The sequence below is a fragment of the Rhineura floridana genome, chromosome 1, assembly GCF_030035675.1.
Source record: "Rhineura floridana isolate rRhiFlo1 chromosome 1, rRhiFlo1.hap2, whole genome shotgun sequence".
NCBI classification, from domain to species: Eukaryota; Metazoa; Chordata; class Lepidosauria; order Squamata; family Rhineuridae; genus Rhineura; species Rhineura floridana.
This window is the reverse complement of record NC_084480.1, coordinates 49,117,626-49,140,086: the sequence shown is the minus strand read 5'-3', so window position 1 is coordinate 49,140,086 and position 22,461 is coordinate 49,117,626. Positions and strand designations below refer to the sequence as shown.

At 40.5% G+C, this 22,461-nt stretch overlaps 1 protein-coding gene across 5 annotated transcripts in view; it reads left to right on the top strand.

Moving 5' to 3' along the window:
* Positions 1-22,461, top strand: part of ARHGEF28 (Rho guanine nucleotide exchange factor 28) — a 244,137-nt gene that overhangs the window by 192,101 nt on the left and 29,575 nt on the right. For all 5 annotated transcript variants that reach the window (XM_061621010.1, XM_061621004.1, XM_061620991.1 and 2 more), the window contains 9 exons: positions 153-331; positions 3,260-3,348; positions 4,012-4,194; positions 6,534-6,665; positions 7,357-7,442; positions 9,202-9,240; positions 9,363-9,410; positions 11,108-11,590; positions 13,743-14,043. In XM_061621010.1, the coding sequence (XP_061476994.1) occupies positions 153-331; positions 3,260-3,348; positions 4,012-4,194; positions 6,534-6,665; positions 7,357-7,442; positions 9,202-9,240; positions 9,363-9,410; positions 11,108-11,590; positions 13,743-14,043 (1,540 nt within the window). The remainder of the gene's footprint in view (positions 1-152; positions 332-3,259; positions 3,349-4,011; positions 4,195-6,533; positions 6,666-7,356; positions 7,443-9,201; positions 9,241-9,362; positions 9,411-11,107; positions 11,591-13,742; positions 14,044-22,461) is intronic.

Genomic DNA, 22,461 nt, shown 5'->3' with positions numbered 1-22,461 from the left:
TCCTAAATAAAGTGAGTAACAGTAGTCCTGGTAGATATTATATCAGCAAGGACATACCATGTGTTTCATACATAATTATTCTCACAAGATTTTCATGATTATAAGTTACTCCCATTCAGTGGACATTGTGATTTGTGATTTCTTCTGTGTAGGACCAGAAGCCTGCAGTTATAGCCCTTCAGAAACTTATTGTCAGAGAAGTAGCCAATGAAGAGAGAGGGATGTTTCTAATTAGTGCATCATCTACTGGGCCTGAGATGTATGAGATTCATACCAGTTCTAAAGAGGAACGCAGTCATTGGATGAGGCAGATTCAAGAGGCAGTGGAAAGGTACAGGCTGACCGTTTCTGTGTTTCTTCTTATCTTTATTTTTTGTCTCACTATAGTGTAAATCATATCTAGAAATGCTGGTTCAGATTTAATTTGACATTCTATTGTTTTTATGGGCATGGCTTTCCTAAGAAGACGTGAAGTTAGTAAGGAAGCTATAGGTACTTTAGTATTAGTAATTCACAAGTCTTAGTGCTGTATACTTGAAGGTGTAACCTATCATCCACAGTCCTTTCATTTTAGTGCAACGAGGAATTTTAACAGGCATATGTTGCCAATTTTAGGCTTACTGTGACCTTTGTTTCAATAGTGCAATTTCTTTTTTTTAGTTTCATATTAGAACTCTCCATCAAGTATCAAGCATGCCAGACCCTGTTATGATAAGGGGCTTGCAGTTCTGGCTGCTCTCCCTCCTAACCTAGGTAAAGTGTTCCCTCCCACACACACTGGGATCCTGCTGGTCCCGTCATTTTCTAGAAGCATTGTCAAAGCATGTGTGTGAGATAGGTAAGCTGACATCACATTTCCCTTTTGAGTTGGAGTAGTTCTGATTACTAAGATCATTTAAAGTTCATTGCTAAGCATGAAAAATATTTCTTATTATCTCCATTCACAAACCTATTCTTATTTCTTAAGCAAAGCCCCAGTTACAACAGACAAGCATAGCAACTCAATAACCTACAGTGACTGAAATGTCTGTCACAGACAACACTGTGTATTAGGTGTGCGTACCAGCCACACCAATCCCTTTGCTTCTAAAAAAGGTGGCTTTCAGTCCTGTTGTCATGGATATAAAAACTCCCAACATAGGCTCTTAAAATATGGGAGATGGGACTAATGGGAGAGCCTGAGACTTTTTTAGTCCCTTTAGTACCACTCCCCTATATATTTATTATATATACGTGTATGTATGTGTGTGTGTATATATTGCATTTTTTGTATTTTAATTTACTTTAATGTTTTTGTGTTTTTTATTATGTACAATTTTATTATGTATGTGTGCGATTTTATTGTAAGCTGCCCTGAGTGCCCTATTATAGGGTAGAAGGGCAGGATAGAAATATAATAATAATAATAATAATAATAATAATAATAATAATGGGTGGCATTCAACTAAACTGTACTTAGAGTAGACCAATTGAAATTAATGAACCTCAGTTAGTCATGTCTATTAACTTCAGTGGGTATCCTCTGAGTAGGACTATCACTGAATACTGCCCTGTGCTTTTTCAAAAACTAATTTTAAAGAGTGGACCTTTGAATGTTGACAACTTGTGTCCCTACACCAAAATCTCTTCTGCTATACTGAAATCCCTGCACCTCCAAAAATCAGAAGTAGTGCTCACATGACTTCAAGTCTTTACTGCCTGATTTCTCCTTTGAATTACATGCATATCCCACACAACTTTGGGTTCTTTTCACATGTTTTTCACCTAAGTATTACATAAAATATATTTCCCCCTCTGTCTAGCTTCTCCTGCTACTAACCCCTCTTCCTTTGTTCAGTCATAGTAATAGACATCAGGAAGGAGGTGCGTGTTTCTTTATTTCTTTAATGCCCCAAATATCTGCAGAGGAGCAGACATATAGGAGAAAGCAGAGGCAGACATGTTGCAAGACTGCATTGAAGTCTGGGAATAGAAAATGCAGTCAGCCTACCCAGCCAAATTGGTAGCAAGACATGATGCACATAAGACCTGTAATTCTAACAACAAACAGAATGTCCCTGCAAAAGGTACATATGGCTCACAATATCTTGAGCATATATGAAAATATGAAGCTGTCTTAATACTCAGTCAAACCATTGGTCTATTTAGCCCGGCATTGCCCAATTCCTGACTGACAGAGGCTTCATAAAGCCTCAGCAGTCTTCCTCGGTTGTTCTATATGAGATCATTCAAACTGCAGTTGCTGGTAACTAAATTGGAATCTGTGATGTGTCAGTGATTGAATGTGGATTTGAAAAGACATTCCTATTAAGGTTGCAGTCCCAAGTACACTTAATAGAGAGTAAACCCCCCATGGAATACAGCAAACATACATAGGATTGCCAAGTAAACATACATAGGATTGCCCTGCAAGCTTATTTGCTTCATTGTGTGCTCTATTCAATGTATGTGAAAAAACTGAATCAGTTGTCACCTATCTGAACCTTTTCTCTGAGGTGATTCTTTTTAAAAATAAAAACAAATCACATTGTGTTTCTGCAAGAAATATCCCAAACATGTCAAGATCAGAACTGGTCATTGCTTTTGTTTTATTTATTTAAAAAAACGTTTTATTTTTTGTTTTTCAAATACAACAATAACAATAAGAACTAGAAGAGTTCATAGAATATACAGTCCAGTAAGTAAAGTATATATAATCCTTTGTTTCATATTTCTTAACTTGAAAGTGTACACAAACAAAAGCAAAAGGCAACCCAAAGCAGAACAACCAGTGTAGGTTCAATTTTCACCCCACCAAGTCCCTCCATGAGATCCCCAGTGAGGTAGGTGCTGAAGCGCTATCAACAACTTTAGTGGATCATGTAATAAAGCTATACCATTGTGTTACTAAGTCATTCTTCCCCTTCGTGCTGCCTGCATTTGTTTTGTCACTTTTTCTAATAAAGCATATTGCCAAATTAATTTTTTTCATTTCTGGAATGTGCCTCCGCTTCCTTTTTCCGGTTGTGACCTATGACCTGCCGCACTGCCTCTAGGAGCAAGGAAAGCACCTTTTTGTATGATAAGATTTTCCATTGTTGCAAGTTGGCCATTTACATATCCTGTAAGTGCAAAATGGGATTTTGTGTGCATTTTGCTCCCTGTAGTGTGTGCTTGTATATGTGTATGTACCTACACATCTATATGTACACATAAGTAGCTTGAGAGGGAAAGAGATAGATTTGTCTTTATTTTCATTGTTTCCATTTCATCCCTGAAGTTGCCCAGAGGAAGAAGGAAAAATGAGTGAATCTGATGAGGATCGAAGAATAGCTGAAGCCAGATCAGCCAAAATTCAAAAATGTCAAGGTACGGTATTCGTCCTGGTACTCTTGAAATAAAAGGTATCCTTATGGCATTTTTGTTATACTTGGCTTTGAGGATAAGGCCAACCTACGGCACTCTCGCATTTGCCACCACCTCTCAATTAACCCTGACTCCTTAGACAGAGGAACTCCAAGGGTTGTGGTGCACCTTTCAATATCCCAGCAGTGAAGAACCTCCAGTCCGCAGAGAACTTACAAGGCCCCCTTAGCCTCTCTTCACATGATCCTTTTACAAGCTCCAGTAGCCACATGGGAGCCATTTCCTTATGGTGAAATACCATGTGACTACCACAACTATGTGAGACTGAACCACAGAAGAATTACTCCCACCTGGCTGCGGCTCTGTGTGAAGGAGCCATGATGTAGACTACAATCACTCGGGCAACACCCATGATTCTTCTGTATTCTATGTATCAGTTAGCACACTAGTGCTATGTAACTGTTAAAAAGCAGTATTGTAGTTAGAATTTGCTTAAGTGGGCTTAAATGAACACAGTCAGAAATCAATTTCATGTTACAGAAACCAGATTGGATCCCCCCGCCCTCCTGAAAAAAATACTGAGACTAATAGTGATTCCAACATATGAAGTAGTAAACAATAAACATGATGGTAGTTGACATAATCCATGAATTTGTATCATTACAGTAATCTTGAGTAACCAGGACCAGCAGATCTGTAGCTACTTGGAAGATAAGCTTAACATCTATGCAAAGCTTGGAGATATGAGTGGGTTTGAAGATGTTCATGTAGAACCACATCTGCTTATAAAACCTGACTCAGGCGAAACACCTCAAGTGGCCTCACTCCTGGCTGCAGCTCTCAAGGAAGGTAAGCTGTGTCCATGCGCAGTCTACTCTTTTCCAAAGAGTATGTCCTCTCCTTCATCCCTGTCATACTTAACATTTTGGCTTGTCTCTGTTTCAGCCTCCGTGTCCCACAGCTACTATACATGGTTGCCTTTTACTCATTCCCCAGAAATTTTGGGTTGCTGTTTGGGTCAGGTTGTCCATCCTCTTCTACCCACAAAAGAAAGAAATGCACTGTCCATTGCTGTGGATTTCTGCATATATGAACATTCCTAAGCTTTTCATGCAGGAGGAGTGAGACGGTAGGCCCCAGGAGAGAGATTTCAGAATGTTTGTCCAGATTACTTGATGGTAGTGCCCCTTTTACTTCCTCCAAAGAAAGATTGAAATGGAATGCTAAGGAGGCAAATTGAACCAACTGCACAAGTTGGTGCCAGTTGAACTAAACCCAGAAGAGGAGTTCTGGAAAAACAGGCATTGCAAGTAATGGACCCAGAAAATGAATGCCATTTTCAATTGGTCAGGTTTTCCATGCCGTACAATAAAACTATACCTATCAGTTTGACCTATCATGTGATTTCAACAACAGGGATATAGTCATGCAGGGTCTTGGGGGGGCTCTTAGACCCCTCACTTTTTTGTGAGTAGGCTCCCTAAGTCTCCAGCATCCTACAACCAATCAGCATGAAAGGGGAGTGTTAGCCACTGAGAAGAGTCTTCTAACATGCTTCCTTGTCCTTTCCCGCTGATTGGAGCCAAAGGAGTGAAAGGAGATGAGTCAGCCCCTAAGAAGACTCTTTCCAGTAGCCAACACTCTCCCCTTTCATGCCAACTGGCTCCTAGGGACATCTGTTCTTGTTGGAGAGGACATTAACAAGGATCTCATTCTCAGCCCAGCAGCACAGTGTGTATCAATGTGTCTGTCATGAAGGGACCCTGCACTTCTGAATTTGCCACTACACTACTGTTTAACAAGTCTTCTAAGCAGATACCTTATCCCAGTCTGCATCTGTATTGGAATTGTTCTTAAATATGTTTTGTTTTTAAGATGTTTTAGTGCTTTATCATTTGTTTGCCATCCTGGGCTCCCTTTGGAAGGAAGGAAGGGCAGGATATAACATTAACTTAATAATAATAATCAAAAGACAATCAGGGTCATGGCTTAAGCGACCTCAGCTAAATTTGCAGCAGGAAATTTAGGGAATGCATGCTTGACTGATGCTAAATTGAACCCAGTGTTAGGAACTGCTGTTCACTACCTGCATAGCTGCAGTCTCTGAAGGAAGAAACTTCCAGATCTGAGTAACCTTTCTGGCTGAGCCTTGCTCAAGCAACAAGGTCTTACCAGAGCTCTAGCATCTTGCATTTCTGGTCATACTCTGCAGTTCTAACTCCTGGTTTGCCCTCTGTCCCTGTCTCCTGATTGACCCTTTGGTTCTGATTGTTCTTCTGTTTTTGCTCTTGGCTTCTTCTCCAACCCCATCTTCTGGTTCCTTTTGCGTCCATATTGATCTTGGGTCCTGGCTTCCAGTTCCCACCTCCTGACTTTCTCCGGCCCAGCCCTAACATGTCCTCAAATCAACTCACAATGTAAGACTAGAAAAGATTAACACAACAAATACATTAAATATAACAAAATAAAGTTGTTTAAGAATTACAGCGTCAACCAGGTGGCAAATATTGCACAACAGCTCCCGTTAAGCTGTGGCCCAAAGTACCAGTTATGTGAATCTGACAATCTTCTAATAGAAGAGAGTTCCAAAGCTGGAGAGCCAGCATCAAAATAAAAATAAAAAGACCTGTTCCTATTTATGACCATTTCCTAATCTGAAAACTCCTCTCAAAAATATGGGAGAAAACCCTCCCTCACCTCTGGTAGCCTAGACCCAGGCTTCAAAAGGGGAGGGGTAACCTGTGGTCCTCCAGATGTTGCTGAACTACAATTACTGTCATCCATGACCATTCACCATGCTGGCTTGGACTGATGGGAGTTGTAGATCAGCAACATCTGGAGGGAACCTGCTTGACAGCACCTGTTTTAGGTAAAAGTTCCAAGAATCTGCTTCTTAAATCTGTCTCGTCATCAAATCTCCACATCACGCATTATAATGAATTATCCAGTTTGTTCACTTTAGAAACAAACCCTCGTGCTTATAAGATACTCATTAGAGACGTCACACACCAATAATGACTAGGGAATAAAAACTATTCCAGTAGTCACTCACAATTTTGTTTCACTTAGAGAAAGAGAAATAGTTCATTCTTCCCCTTTCATAATTTATGTAAGGAAAACTTGCATTCACAGGGATTAGGAATGTTACCCTAAATTGTTGACTGAAATCCTAAACTTTCTTTCTGCAGCGGAAAACCTCCACATGGCTGTAACGGTATTACAGACGAACGACTCAAGTCACTCAACGGAAGAGAGGACTGGAGAATTTAATTTGACAGAACATCTTACTGAAGCTGAAGTCTGTGAACCTTTCACTGATTGTTAGTAAGCACTAATACCTGTAATTGTCCAAATATTAAATTTAATGCTTTTTGATTTAATCATTTTCAAGATTAATGCAAAGCAGGATCAACAAAAAGACTTCCATATTTTGTACAATTACTCAGGAACAGTTCATCCAAAAAATGTGTTCTCCACATGCACACTTGAGTGAATCATGTGGACAACTGATCGTCAGGGGCTGATGTCTTGGTGGTCTGCACAATTCTTTGTCCTCAGCCTTGAAAACCAAAGTAAAACTATGCAAAACCAAACACACCAGTTTGCATATTTTTGCTTAATTTGCATACGTTAGATACATCACAAAATTCTGTTGGAACACAATTACCACATCATTTTCTAAAAAACAAAATATCAAGACAGCATGCTCAGTCCTGAGTTGCATGTATATATTTAATTTTGGTTTTAAAATTTAATATATCATTGGATTTTTAAAAACAGGACAGACAAGTGAAAAGCTGAAAAGACAAATTTCACAGCTGAGATAGGAGAAGAGCTCAGGGAAAGGAGTTGGAGAAGTGGGACAAAGAAGGGAAAAGAAAAAGAGGGTGGAAGATAGGTAGAGCAGTGTGGGGGAAAGCCAGGAGTCATTTATGTTGAGTGATGATGTGAGGTATATATTTAATTTTGTAAATCTGACTCATATCCTTTCCTGATGGCTTTAATCACTAGCTGTGGAGTGGAAGGGAGAGAAAGAGCCTGGGGATTCAGATGTTCATGATGCAAACGACGTAACAGAAGCTGACTTGCTAGACCAGGTACTGTACTTGACATACTTTCTGTCAAAGTCATGTTTCTGTACAGGAATATCCAGGCACCAAATCTAGTTCATGTAGGCCCCACCCAATTCCCCAAGGTTATGATGATCTACCTCAAGGGTGGGCAGCCTGTTTCAGACCAAGAGCCACATTCCCTTTTGAGCAACCTTTGGCGGGGGGGGGGCACATGCCAGTGGTGAGTAGGACCGGAGGCAAAAGTGGGAAGGGCAAGAAATGTGAATTTATACAGTAGGCTGGTGTCTTCACATTCATACATCCTTCTCTATCCTCAATCCAGACAACCAAAAAGTGTTATTGTAGTTCAAGGACACAATTCAGACAGGCAAAAACATTTATTTCTGTATTTTTCTTTTGTATACAGTTTGATTTTGTTTTAGGTACATTGTTTGCTTAGGTACATTGTTTAGCGATTTATTGCTCAATTATGTTAGTTAAAATTAGGGCTGTGCACAGCACCACCCATCCACCTCTATATTGACCTGGGGAACTCCCCTGCTCCACCCCAGATCCAGCCCTGAATAAGTTAGGGGGTGAGGCTAATCTTTAATTAAGTTTTTAAAACCTTAATTAAGCATATCACCAGGAGACTTTGCATTAATTCTGCAGGGTGCTGCAATGCCTCCCTGCTTCCCCCTCCCCGACCATTGCCTCAGTAGAGGCATTCATCCCGGGGGGGATCACAGCACCCTGCAGATTCGACCCTTTTGCCAAACAGCTGTTGGTGATGCTCTGCAAAAGGCTTTACTAAAGGAAAGCTGCTTGCGGAGCATAACTGCACGCTGCAAAATCAAACAGCTGACATGTTAGGCAATGGGGACGATTCTGCATAGGTGATGCTCAGCAAACACCTTTCTTTAGGAAAGCCACTTGTGGAACATCATTCACACCCTGCAGAATCACTCCGCAATGGAGGGATTAGGGGGGTATGTGCGCACACACGCATGTGTGTGTGAGAGAGGTATCAGGCAGGCAGGAAGTTGGGTCTACCTTCTCCTGGATCTGAGGTCAGCCTTGGTCTTTTTTGCAGAGGTTTTCTGCCCTTCTTGGCTCTCTTCCTTGCCCTGTCCCCTGATAGCCAACGATTGCTTTGGGTCAATTGGCCTTGGTACTCAGCCAAATCCGGTGCACAGCCCTACTTAAAATGTGGGTTGTTTTTATGATGATGATTATCATAGGCAGCTGCATTGAATACAGAATTTATATTTTTAATTAATACATATTGATTTTTATTGAAATGTAAACTGTTTTGATATTGAAATATAAAGTAGTATACAAATTAAATATAAATAAATAAGTAAAACCACTCAAGGAGGGTGAAAAGCAGGGCTTGGGTGGTGGCTTGAGAAGTCTGAGGGCCAAACAGAGATGCCTGGGGGGCACATTTGGTGCCTGGGCCTGAGTTCCCCATCATTGCTCTACCCCGGCAGCCACCTTTTCCTGCCTCCATGCTCCTCCTTGCTTCAGTACTTTCATCATCTGAGCATTTCTAATCACAAAAAACCTTGAAATCTTGAAGCGCACCTACTTTTTCTGTATCATGTATTTTGTAGCACACCAAGAAAGCTAATGTATGCTTTCCAAAAGGTGCATACATTTCTTGTATGCTGGGTTGCATTTCTTAAAAAAATTAAGCACAATTAACATTTGTAAATTGCAAGTTTTCAGATAATGTAATAGATTCACCAGAAGGTGGCAGTGTAGTTCAACAAAAAAACCTAACAAAATTGTATGTTTGTAGGAAGGAGGCACATGTTTTGCTGCTTCTGCACAAACTGAGGTGAGTTGCTTCCATCACAAAATCTTATTAGTATTGTTTGATTTAAGCTTACTGCATTTTGTAATGCTGAATTTTAAAAAATCCTTTCTTCTCTCTCTCTCTCTCTCTCTCTCTCTCTCTAGATTGTACAGACTATTCAGAATTTAACCCGCCTCCTGTATAGCGTACAGGTATCAACTCTATTGATTTTTTAAGATTAGGTGCCTGAAGTGGCTCATAATTTTTTTCATAATTGGAATGAAACAAATATTTTTGCAGAAACCTGTCTGTTTATAAACCTCTGGGTTTTATCATGTTTCTGGAAACTATAGGTTTCTGGAAAGTATATTCTTAATGTGCTGGGGCCAAAAAATACAAGCACCCAGGTGTGTACTGATCCCATGCTAGTTACTGAGTATAGGGGAAAGAGCAGCCCATGCCTGGGCTACTACTGGATGTCCTGTTGGTAGGAGCAGAGGGTATCCCGTTGCTATGCCACGTTCTCCCTTGCTTCTGGATTGGTGTTGCTGTTGGGAGTAAGATGGCCAGGCGCAAACGAGGACTACTGTATCTTTTAATAGTTGTGTAGAAGATGGAATTTCAGCAGAAGTAGTTTGCGTGACGAGCTGCCCTTGCTGAAATTCCCTCTTCCATGCAACTGTTAAAGGCACAAGAGCCCTGTCCTCAGGGCCAGGCCAATCATGAAGCAAAATAAGACAATTGTCCAGGCCCACAGAAGCCTCGCATGGGTGGCAGCACACTCTGCCACCCACACAAGCCTTCAGCAGGGGTCTCCTCCTCCCTGGCCTCTACTCTTCTAGAAAAATTGCCTAGAATGTGTTGTTTTTGTTTTATTTAAACTTGAGTAATAATTAATGTTACTTAAAGTAACCACTTACACCATACTTCAGAATGTCTGTCTTCACTCTTACATAAATCCACACAGGACTGGCCATAAGGGAGGAGACCAGCCACTGTGCATTTGGCCCACCAGCAGCAGCATCACTGCCACTTTCAGGAGGGTGAGGGGCATGTGGCGGAAAGGACAGCACTGTGTGGGTGCACCAATGGAATGCTGGGTTGGTTCTTCTGGTGTGCCTACATAATGCGTATTTGCTTTAAAATGAAATAGAAAGAGATCAGTAGTTCTATTTCTTAGCAGAGTATATATTTTGCAAAGCGGAATGAGAATTAACCAGCCCACCTTCCCCTCATACAGAGACTAGCTGAATAAAAACAACAGAGACAGTGTTGTTTGGTAAAAAGTATTAATAATGTTTACTCACAACCTTTCATATGTTCAGAAACATAGGCTCTAGCTTGCAGAGAAAAGACAGAAGTAGGTAGTAGATTTAGTCCATGATTGGGATCATCTGGCAGAGAAGCCTGTAGAGGCTTCTCTCTCCCGTGGCTTAATGGAGAATTATGCTAATAAGAGAACCACATCTCTTAACAAAGAAGAGGAAGAGAATAAGGGGGGAAACCACCTGTCAATAGGAAGTTACATCACAGTAAACAAGCATAGAGGTGTCCCCAAATTCTGGCTAGAAGGGATATCTCCCTATTAAAAGCATGCAGGCTTGCTTATCCTGACAGTGCTGACCTCTCTTCCACCTCATCCCTCCCCCTCTCTCTCCCAGTAAGCAGCAGTGACACCATTGCTGGGAGGCCAGATGTGTGGTGGTGCCCCTCCCTGCTGCACTGCTTCCGATCTAACTGGACATATGTTGATTTGATAGTTACATCATTGTGACTTTGCATCAGGAATTGATACTTTGTTTTTTAAAGCAGCTGTTAGCATTAACATTTAAATTATGTCCTTTCCATTTCTACGAAATGAGCCTTGAATCTGATGGAAACTGATACTGTGTTTTCCTTTGATGAAAAGGCAGCCGTAACTATCCAGGACAGCTGCATTGAGATCCATAAGCTGCTTCTTCAGGAGCATGAAAGATCCAGCTGGAGCCCCAGTTCTCGTAGCACCTCCCTCCTAGAACAAGGAAAGCACCGAAATTTCAAACCAAAGGAGGAACTAGCCAATGTCCAGAAGCTCCAACACCAATTTCAACAAGAGCAGCAACGCTGGCACCGTGAGTGTGAGCAGCGGCAGCAGGAACACGAGACAAGAGAGACCCGTTTGCTGGAGAAGGAGAAAGAGTGCTTGAACCAAGAGGAGTTGCTTTGCAAAACCCAAGGAGAGCTGGACATTCAGCTGCAGGATTACCAGCAGAACCTGCAGAGACTCAGGGAAAGCCAAAGGGTGGTGGAGGAGGAACGGGAAACAGTCAACCTGCAGCAGAAGATCCTGCGCCACTGGAAGCACAGCCGCCAAAGCAGTCTGCCTGCAGTGATCTCCCCAGGGAACAATGAGGTATGCAATATTTTTCCCAGAATAACGCTGCTTGGACTATTGCCCACATTATCTTGGTGGTCTTCACCATAGCCCTCTGAGGCAGGCCAGTATGATTGTCCCTATATTACAGATAGGGTACTGAGACTGAGAGATAGCAGGGTGCCTCAGAAGCCACCAAGTGAGTTCATGGCTGAGGTGAGATTTGAACTGGGACTTCCCAGCTCATGGCTCATTCTCTTTCCTACTGCATTTGCTGTACTTTCATTGTTTAGGGCAGCCCTATTCAACCAGGTGCCCTCTCTGTGTTTTGGACTACAACTCCCATCAGCCCCATTCAGGCTGGGGGTGATGGGAATTGTAGTCCAAAATATGTGAAGGGCACTGGCTTGGCAAAGGGTGGTTTGGGAAATAGCAAAAGGATTTTGAGGAAGTGGATGACTAGCCTGCTAACTGTTGAGATGACTAATTCAAGATGAAGGCTTTTTGCAACAGTCCTGTACCAGTTACAACTATCAGCAGTGCCATTCTGACAGGCCTTACCATTTACATCTGCAAAACAAGACCGAGTAATAGGGAGTGGCTGGAGATTTACAACAAGAGGACAATCCTACGCATTTTAATTACTTTTTAAGACTGTTTATTGTAACCGGCTTAGAGGTCTTTTGATCTAGTGAGCAATGTAGAAATTGTGTTAAATAAAATGCCTACCCAGAAGTAAGTCCCATTGAATTCAATGGGGCTTCCTCCCAGGGTAAGTATACAGGATTGCAGCCTAATTAGAGGGACAGGAGAATGAGTCGGGTGCAGTGGAGGAGCAGGTCCAGTAAGAAGAGGGGCTAGAGCAGGTGTTGCCAACAGGGCACCCTCCAGATGTTGCTGGGCTCCAAGTCCCATCATCTCTGACCACTGGCCATGCTGACTAGGGCTGATGGGAGCTGGAGTTTAACAATATCTGGAGGGCACTATGTTGGCAACCCCTGAGCTATAGCTTAGGAACAAAGTGCATGCTATAGAGACATGTGGGAGCTTCTTAGGACTTCCCTCTAATTTGTAATTTTAAAAACTCATAGTAATTAGCATTTCCCTAACAAGCAGCAGCTGACCATCATGAAGTAAAGCGGCAGGGGCACACTAAGGGGAAATCACACTTTTTCATCTTCATGTTGCCATGCCAAATACAGGAATACCCTGCATTAACGTACTCAATGGGACCAGAGCGAGTACGTAAACCGAAAATGTCCTTAAAGTGAAGCACTACCTTTTAAAACTTTTTTTACCTCTCCTTCACGCGGAGCCTCAAAGCCCCGCGCTAAAGCCTCTGCTGCTGCGCCGCTGTGCCTCCCAGCTGATTTGCGGTGGCGCTATCACATCTATTTCCACCCCCACGCATTGTTAAGTGTCCGTAAGTGCGAAGCGAGCGTACGTAAACGGGCATGGTGGAGTATGGAGTATGTCCATAAAAGCGAGTGTACGTAAAGTGAAGGTCTGTATAACGGGGTATTCCTGTACAAGGGAGATATGAACCAGTAGTGCCGATATGACTCCGTGTAATGTGTAGTTTGACTGTTGTATTAAGAGGCTCCAGGTTCAAAGCCTGGCTTCTCCAGTTAAAGTATCTTGGGTAGCTGAATTTTGAAGGGGTGCTGCCTGAGACATTTCAGGCTCATGGCAAATAAGTTCCTTATATTTTGTAGCCCAGGGATCCTCATCATGGTCCCTTTGCTGAGCTCCATTTCCGTTAGTCCCAGCCAATGGTTAGGGATTATGGGAGCTGTAGTCCTGCAGCACCTGGAGGGCCACACATTCCCTGTCCTTGCCTTAGAGGAACACCACGTGTTAGCAGGACCAGCATAACAGTGGAATCACTCACTCAGTGGCGGCAAGGATTACACTTCACAAGAGACTCAAATAAGATGTATGTTTTATTTTATCTTGCATCACATAAACTTTGCTACTCTTTGCTTCTCTCCTTATCAAAAAGGGCTCCTGCTGGGAGGAAGGGCGGGATATAAATAAAATAATAAAATAAATAAATAAAAACAATGAGTAAAATGAGTTTTTCTTCTGATTTTCCCTCTTGCGGGAAGCTAGTTAATGACAGCAAGATATAAGAGGGATTTATGGCGCGAGGGCATGATAAAACTTTGAGCTTTTGTTTTCTTGTGTACAGATCATGGGACAGAATCAATCGGACAGTTTTTGTGGTGAGAATTCAGTCTTCATAAATGAAGCCATAGTACAGATGTCATTAAACTGCCTCAACAGATCAAACTCAGCTCTAGTTTACCAGGACAGCGTATGTAGTGTGAACCTGCCAAATTCAGATTTATCAAGGACTACTGAAAATCAGGTCAACCTCAACATGGACATTTCTTGTCAACAAGTGGTCATCGGTGATCTCTCAAAATCCAGTAGACTCGACCATCACATTCCCTCCTCCAGCACAAGCCACACAGATGCTTGTAACAATCGTAAGTGATAATTTAATTAGGCATAAGTGGTTAGAGCAGCCTTTCCCAACCAGTGTGCCTCCAGATGTTGTTGGACCACAACTCCCATCTTTCCTGACCATTGGCAATGCTGGCTGAGGCTGATGGGAGTTGTGGTCCAACAACATCTGGAGGCACACTGGTTGGGAAAGGCTGGGTTAGAGAATTGGACAAAAAGTAGAGGCATAGATGTATGTATTCCAAATGTCTGTCCAGTGCAGATTTTCGAATCCTGATACTTCATACTTAAGTATACTACCTGCATCAAGTTTCTACTTGAAATTTTCTACTTGCTATCTAGATAAGCTTGGACTTAGAGCTCTTCACATCCAAAGTGAGAAATACTCCAACGATCAGCACTTGACGGCCCTCATAGGGTGATACTTGGCCCTCAAAGTCAGAGGCAAAAGAGGAGAGTGGTGGGCATAGCAATATAGAATAGTAGTAGCACCTACCCTATTCAACCTTCCTGTTGAAATTAGACAGGTGCTGACTGTGGATGGCTTCCACCAGAAGCTAAAAATACATCTGCTTATCCATGCATTTTCTGGACCATTTTTCCTGGTTCCTGCTGTTGATTTGGCAGTCTAGTTTTTTGTTATGCTTTGATTTTGTTTAAATTGGATTTTATTGTTTACATTTTTACTGCATATTGTCCAATGTTTTATGATGTGAACTGTTTTGATATTTCTCACTGAGGTGAAAAGTGATATATAAACACGATGGGCATGCTGCCATCAACATACACACCTCATTCTAGAGAAACCTGTAGAAACCTGCATGTGTGTAGGTGGAGGCTTATTCCTTGACTTCCCAACCAAGAGCTTCCCTCCCACACCACATCGCAATTAGTATTTGAAACCAATTTTTAAGTCAAATTTAAGAAGTATGTGATAAGGTGGGTTGCTATTTGGGGATAAAAGGGGAATGCCCTTCTATATGAATATGAAGAGTTTTGATGAATTGTGACCATGGAATTCTTAATTAAGAATTTAAAGGAAAGTAAATTAGTTGTTGACTTCATAGCAAATTATTGTTTTTGGTACAGAAACTTTACCAGGGGCCTTGAGGCAAGTTCCCACAAAAGTAAATCTGAATACTATATATTATATGCTTTATTGAAAGGGTGTGTCAGTCAGTCAACTTAAGAGGAGGACAAAAATGATTGAAACAAAACTGCATTCATGCTAGGCTAATCATTGTCTTCTCTTGTGTAAATAAATTAATCATTTTGGAAAATTAGAAAAAGGAAGCAAATGAAAGCTTGTATCAGTGTGTGTTTTCAACTTACTCTGTTTTCGAGTAAGTTCTGTTCAATTGATTTGCCAAGCTAAATGCTCAGTGTGGTAACCTGATATTTAGCAAACGCCTGAAAATGAATCTCATGCATAGTTAAACAATTTGGAAGTCCATACTTTTACATTGCCAAGTGAGCAACACTTCAACATATATAATTAAATAGCATCTTATTCATTGCCAATGTTTGAACCGAAAGCTTAAGAGGGATAGTTGGGTAGGTATGCGTTTTAGAAATGCTTTAGGTATTTAGGTATTATAAACTGGATTAAAAATTACTTAAAGTTACCTTGGAAAGATAAATCAGTGTTAAAGTACCTTCTGATCCTTCCCGTGTAAGTCATGCAGCTTTCTGAAGCTGGATAGGTCCCGAGTTGAAATCTGCAGTGCCGAAGAGGGATGCTAGCTTTTTAACAAGCCTTTTAAGTTGAGACCTATCCCAGTCTGCATCTGTGTCAGAATTGTTTAATATGTTTTTTTAATGATGTTTTTAACCCTTTTTAAGGTTGTTTTTTAAAAATTGTTTTTAATGCTGTTTTGTTTTAATGTATTTTAAGATCTGTTTTTATGATGTTTTAAAGTGTTTTAGTGCTTTGTTTGCCGCCCCGGGCTCCTGCTGGGAGGAAGGGTGGGATACAAAATAAATAGATAGATAGATAGATAGATAGATAGATAGATAGATAGATAGATAGATAGATAGATAGATAGATAGATAGATAGATAGATAGATAGATAGATAGATAGATAGATAGATAGATAGATAGATAGTAATACTCCTACCGAAGAATTCATCTATTTTGCTTAGGAAACTTGAATAAGCAAGTTTAGGCTTAATGGAAGCTCTGTGTCCATTCAGACATTTTCAAATGGGACATCTAATTCCTTGTAAACTTATTTTCAAAAAAGTATACCAGTAAATCTATGTATACCGGTATGTATCCCGGTATCCACAGACATGTATTTTGGTTTCTGGGATTGCCTAGTGTCCTCTGCTGTATTTTTATTGTGTCTTCCACTGCTGTTGCTCCAGCGCAGCAGGAAACAGGGGAAAGAATTCTGGGATATACGTTCAAGTGAGGAACATTGTAGCACAGGACAAAGTAGTACCAGCCCTGCTCCTGAAACTGTGCAGACCATGGGACTGTGGTTACACCAGCCGCTGTAGAGTCCCATGATTCCACTGGCATGCAGCTGCTGTGGCACAGTGAAACTACATGAGTCAGTTGTGCATTGCTGCTAGGGATGTGCTAGAATTCCTCCCAATTTGGATTTAGTACCGAATTTTCCATTAATTTGCATACTCTCTATTGTCGCAGAGTGAAATTTTATGTAGCTTTTTTCTATGGCTATTTTCAAAAGCGGATTTTTTTATAAAAAATCTGCCTCTAAAATATTGATATTAAGAACAATAATTATATTGATATTTCCTTTCAAAATACTGATATTAATATCAGTGAGGAGAAAAATGCAGATCAGTAAAAGTGGCTAGTGGACAAAGAACAAACTCGAATCAATACTGGCCTGTTAAGTCAACAGAATGCTTTTGAAACAGCACCAGCCAAAGGATCTCATTCCTAATTGCTACATGGCTAATGTTAACATGATCCTACATTTTTGCGTCATTGTGATGCTACTTAAGGCAGCCTTCTCCAGCCAAGTACCCTCCAGATGTTTTTTTTATAACAACTCCCATCATCCCTGGCCATTTGCCATACTGACTGGGGCTGATGGATGTTGTAGTCCAAGATACCTGGAGGGTAATTTAAAGTGCAGGACAGGTGCCGTCCCCTGTTGCCTACTTTTTATTTTTTTCTTTCAACCAACAAGATTTGCTTCCAATTATGGAGGTTCACTAAGAGAAAAAAAGCTGTGGGGGGAGCATAAACAGGGGAAAGTTTGATGTTGCACATCCATGCTGTGCTTTAAATCACCTCCATAACACTCTTGAAGGATTCAGCAACTGGATCCAATTTCACACATAGGCCTGTCATCTTCACATCTAGTTGTGTCCTCAGTTTATTCTTAATGTTAAGTTTATTACATGACTTAATCTGTGATGACTAACACTCAAATGAACCTGGGGGCTCAGTTTGGGTGAAAGAGCATATAAATACATATTTGGATATCTCTGTTGAGTGTATTGAAGTTAATCAATATTCTCCCCTTTGGCAACCTAATCCTATAAAATCTGTCTGTCTGTCTGGCTAGCTAGCTGTGCATTTAATTGAACAGTATTAAAACTTGCAGGTAAATCTGCTATCTAGAGGGTGTGTTATTGCACATACACAAATAGAGCAGAATTGAAGTCTCACTGAATTATTTATTGGTGATGGTAAATTTAAGCCATGTCTCAGACCGCAGAATACATGTGTCTTGTTCAGCTGTAATAAAGCATCACTTGCAGGATTCATAGTGGAAGTGAATCATAGGAATTCATCTCTCAGGGGATAACATCCCCATTTGTTTAAGACAGATGGCAAAATCAATTAAATCATATGTCAGTTCAATACTAAAGTGAAAAATATATATACAGGCATACCCCGCTTTAACATATGCAATGGGACCAGAGCGTGTATGTAAAGTGAAAATGTACTTAAAGTGAAGCAATTATCTATGCATGTACTGCACTGCAATCGCCACTAGATGGCAGCGGCGTCATGCCATTAAGTGTCCGTTTTGCGAAGCACGCATACGTTAAAGTGGGGTATGGTGGCGTATGGAGCATGTACGTTATAGTGAGGCGATGTTAAGTGAAGCAACGTTAAGCGGGGTATGCCTGTAGTCACATTGAGAATGTTTCAACCAACAAAAGTATTTGTATAGGGTGTTAATTTGTAGGATTTCCTACTTTTCATGTTAATTCTTATTGCAAATCCTTCCTCTAGTCATTCAGATTAGCAACAGTGGATGAAGTAGTAGTATGCAGCTTTATTATATGGTACTTAACAACATGTTAACTGCATAGGCTAATGTAAATAGAGGATTTCTTGCGCAATTTTAATCTGCCATTTCCTAAAGGGCTTTTAAACATTATTTAAAAAAAACACTAGAAAATAAATTTAAACTAGCATCTTGTTTCTCCTGGGGAGAAAGGGTCTGAATTATCATCTTGTGGTTTTTGAAATGTTTCTGGCATCTTAACGGTACATGTTTGCAAATGTACGCCTTATTGATGTGGTATGAACTATTAACTTTTTAAAAAAATCACAATGAGTCAAAGCTGGTTCAAGAGCATTTGCAACAACAGCTCCAATGATGTCAGTATTCAAGAGGAATCATTAATTACCCTTTAGGTGGAAGAGACAAGGTAACCCTATCTTTTAAAAGGTAAAGATGTCCCTGCACTTGTAGTGCGAGTCGTTTCCAACTCTTAGGGTGACATCTTGCGACATTTACTAGGCAGACCGTATATATGGGGTGGGATTGCCAGTTCCTTCCCCGTCCTTTTTTTACCCCCCAGCGTATGCCAGGTACTCATTTTACCGACCACAGATGGATGGAAGGCTGAGTGGACCTCGACCCCTTTTACTGGAGATTCGACTTCCTCCTTCTGTTGGAATCGTACTCCGGCCGTGAGCAGAGCTTCGGCAGCGTTACCGCCACTTACCACTCTGTGCCATGGAGGATCTTTACACCCTATCTTTTAGTGCATTAAAAATTGTGCCTATTTGTTAAGATCAAATCATATGGAAGAGCCACATGGGCGCTTATTGAAATTATTCCTTTTTTCCTCATATTTCCTTATGATAAAGATTTTAGTCTGCGTGTTTAAAAATCAACCCAGAAAGACAAAGATCACATGAACTTAGATCATCCCTTCCTTTCACAGTTCTGGGTTCTGTTATATCACGTCCACATCATACATTTAAAGTAGTATTACTACTACTTTAATCCTGGGAACTATAGTTTGTTAAGAGACCCCTATTCCCCCCACAGAGCTACAATTCTCAGAGTTCCCTGGGAAGAAGGATTGTTAAACCACACTGAGAATTGTAGCTCTGTGAAGGAAAATAGGGGTTTCCTAACTACACCTCTTAGCACCCTTAACAAATTACACTTCCCAGGATTCTGTAGGGGAACTCATGAAATTAAAAGTGGTATAATACTGCTTTAAATGTACGGTGCAGATGTCTTTTTAAATTCTGGATGAACTGACTGGCATGAGTGATATAATATTTCCAGTGTTACCATTCTAGTGCAAAACAAATGCCTAGTTATATTTTAATCTTCAATAAAAAGAACATACCCAAGGTGAGGCATTTTATTCTGTGAAAATTTCAGAACTATTCTTTGTCACAAGACTACTAAAAGCAGGCAGTGGTATTATCTGCTTACTTGTCTGCGTTTTGTGGAAGGGTCTCGGCACATGGTTCTGGAGGATTTACTAAAAGAAAAAAACATTAAAATTACTAGGGTAACTTTCTGAGTTCCCATTTCACAATTAATGTGCACAGCAATTTCTCTAATGTTGATGACTGCCAGCTGAGCATGTAAATTGCTCTTTACTGCTGGTGAAGGGCAGGTAGTAGTAGTAATTAATAATAATAGATGATGACCTAAGAAGTGATACAAAGGTTCTATCTGTGGCTTTACTTCTGTGATAGCCTATTCACGTGTGGCAAGCCATCACTTAAATTTCCATACATGTATGTATGTGCAAACCAGCCCTTACTCTTTGGGTAATGCCTTTGGTAAAGCTCTTCTTTCCACAGTAATATGAAAGTGATATTTTAACTGAGGTGTGTGATTTACTGTTGTTGTTTTTAAAAAATAGAATTGCCGTACTTTTTAATCATAGTTTTTTTATAGTTTCCTCTATAGCTGGGGCAATTGCTCCACTCATGCTTTCTGAGACCCATATAGAAAGTGATATAAAGCTGCCAGTATTGTGGTCTCTGGAGCTAGGATGCACTAAATAATGACTAGCTGCTGAACCTACAGAAAACTAGGTTTCATTGATAATGTCAATGAAATCATTCATGTCTTACAAATGTTGCTCTGAATCTTCCCAGCATTAGGATTTCCATTGCTGTTTCTCTATTGTGTGTGAACTCTAGATAGCAACTGAGTGGTGTATGGTTGGTGAAATAGTGAGTAAAATGTTTACCATGCCTTCAGTAAAACTGGGTAAGGACTCAGTTTGTAGGTTGCCAATTGGCCTGTTCTAGATGTTTCTGGATCTATTTTAATCATGCGATTGCCATTTTGCCGTTTAGTTAATTTTCTTCATCATAAAAAGTTTCAAGATCAGTGAAAGTAAGATTCCTCTAATGGGGAAGCTAGAGAGAGTGTTGGATGCAAGTTGTACAAAAATAATTTGTGATTATGCAGCAAACCCATGTTGTTAGGACAGAAATATATTATGGGAACTGGTTTCTCAGATATTACACATTTTAATGGGGTAGTAGGCCTACCTTTCTTTTAATAGTTTATCAAAGTTTTATGCACACTTCATACTGCACTTTAGAACTTGGAACTGATCTACTGTATATAAATAATTCATCCTAATGGCTGGGGAAACCCTTTGTGGACTATGAAATTTTAGAAAATAACAAATAGGCAGAATATAATAAAAATCATATACTTGGTCACAAAATGTACTTGGCTCATTTTTAAAAAAAATGCTGTTAAGTTTTAATTATTTATGTTAGTATTTTAGGATATACCAGGAAATGCCCTATTGTCTTCAGTATAAAAACAATAAAGAATTTGAATGCAATCCACCACCATGATAAAACTCCTATGGTCTTTAGTGCACTTTACTGTCTGGCTGTATTCCTGGGAAATCTTACTTTAGAGTAGCTACACTGATCTCAGTGAACCCACTCTAAAGTGGTTTGAGGACCATAGCCTGAAGGTTCCAATCCTTAGGCTTACAACCCTTTTTAGTGCTACTTCATTTGACATATGTGTGTGTGAGTAAACATTTGTAAGTTACTCCTGTACTCAAAGACACTCAATGTGGCAATAAACATAGTATTTCACTAAAAAAAACCCCAAACATATTAAAACATAATAAATAGCAGCAGCACAAATGTACCATAAAAATCGTATATAATACCATCACTAAAAACGGGTTGCTATGAAAAGTTAAGTAATGAAAGCAGTAGTGAAATAATAGCAGCCATAAAAACATGGGCCAATGAGCAACAACCTTATTGTAACCTAGAGCTAAAATCAGCAGAGGATGGCTACTCCCATGATTGCTTGCTTGTGAGCTTTCCAGTGGCCTTTGGCTCTGTTGGAGTAGTAGGGTGCTGTGTTGGAGTAGCTGATCACTCTACTAAATGCTAGAGCAATTGGATTTTGGTGGAAGCCAGCAATGCTTATGATTGCACAAACTTTGGGTTGTATCCAATATTAGTTCTACTCATAGTAGACCTATTGAGGTTAATTAACATGCCTAACATAGGTCATTGGGTCATCTTTGAGTAGAACTCAGTTGGATGTGATCCAGTGTGATTAAATCTATTTAAAATGTGACTGTTGGGCTTAAAAACCATGAGAAAGATGGGAATGTAGGGTTTCTAACTGTGGGGAGATGTCTAAGTGTGTTCAGCCAGATGCCTCCTTCAGACTTGCCTGCTCAGTGCAGAAAGGTTGGGGTGGAGTGGGCAGGAACATTGGGGGTACAGGTGTTTATGGCTCCATGGCCTCTGCTCATTTTGGGGTTCTCTATTCAGGCGTAATGGCTGAAGGCTCAACAGCTTATGTACTGTATGTGTGTATAGCTGCTGGAAACCTTGGGAGGGGAAAGTGCACTTTTGCTCAGGTCCTGCTTGTGGGCTTCTTATGGGCATCTGGTTGGCCACTGTCACAACAGGATGCTGGACTAGATGGGCCATTCGCCATATCCTGCAGTCTCTTCTTATGTTCTTACTTTATTGGAAGAAACACTGGTCTAAGGGTTATGTGTTCTTCTATGGAGAAATAAAAGTAAAGCATTTTCAACAGCCCCAAATGCAGGCACAAGTAGCACTGCCATGAGGTGAGATGTTGAGATGTAGGGCAGTACAAACAAATTCAGTGGCTGGAGAGCTAAGCAACAGTTGTAATTTCTGATCAGATGTTGAGTTCTCTGTCTTCTTGATACTGTATAGGCTG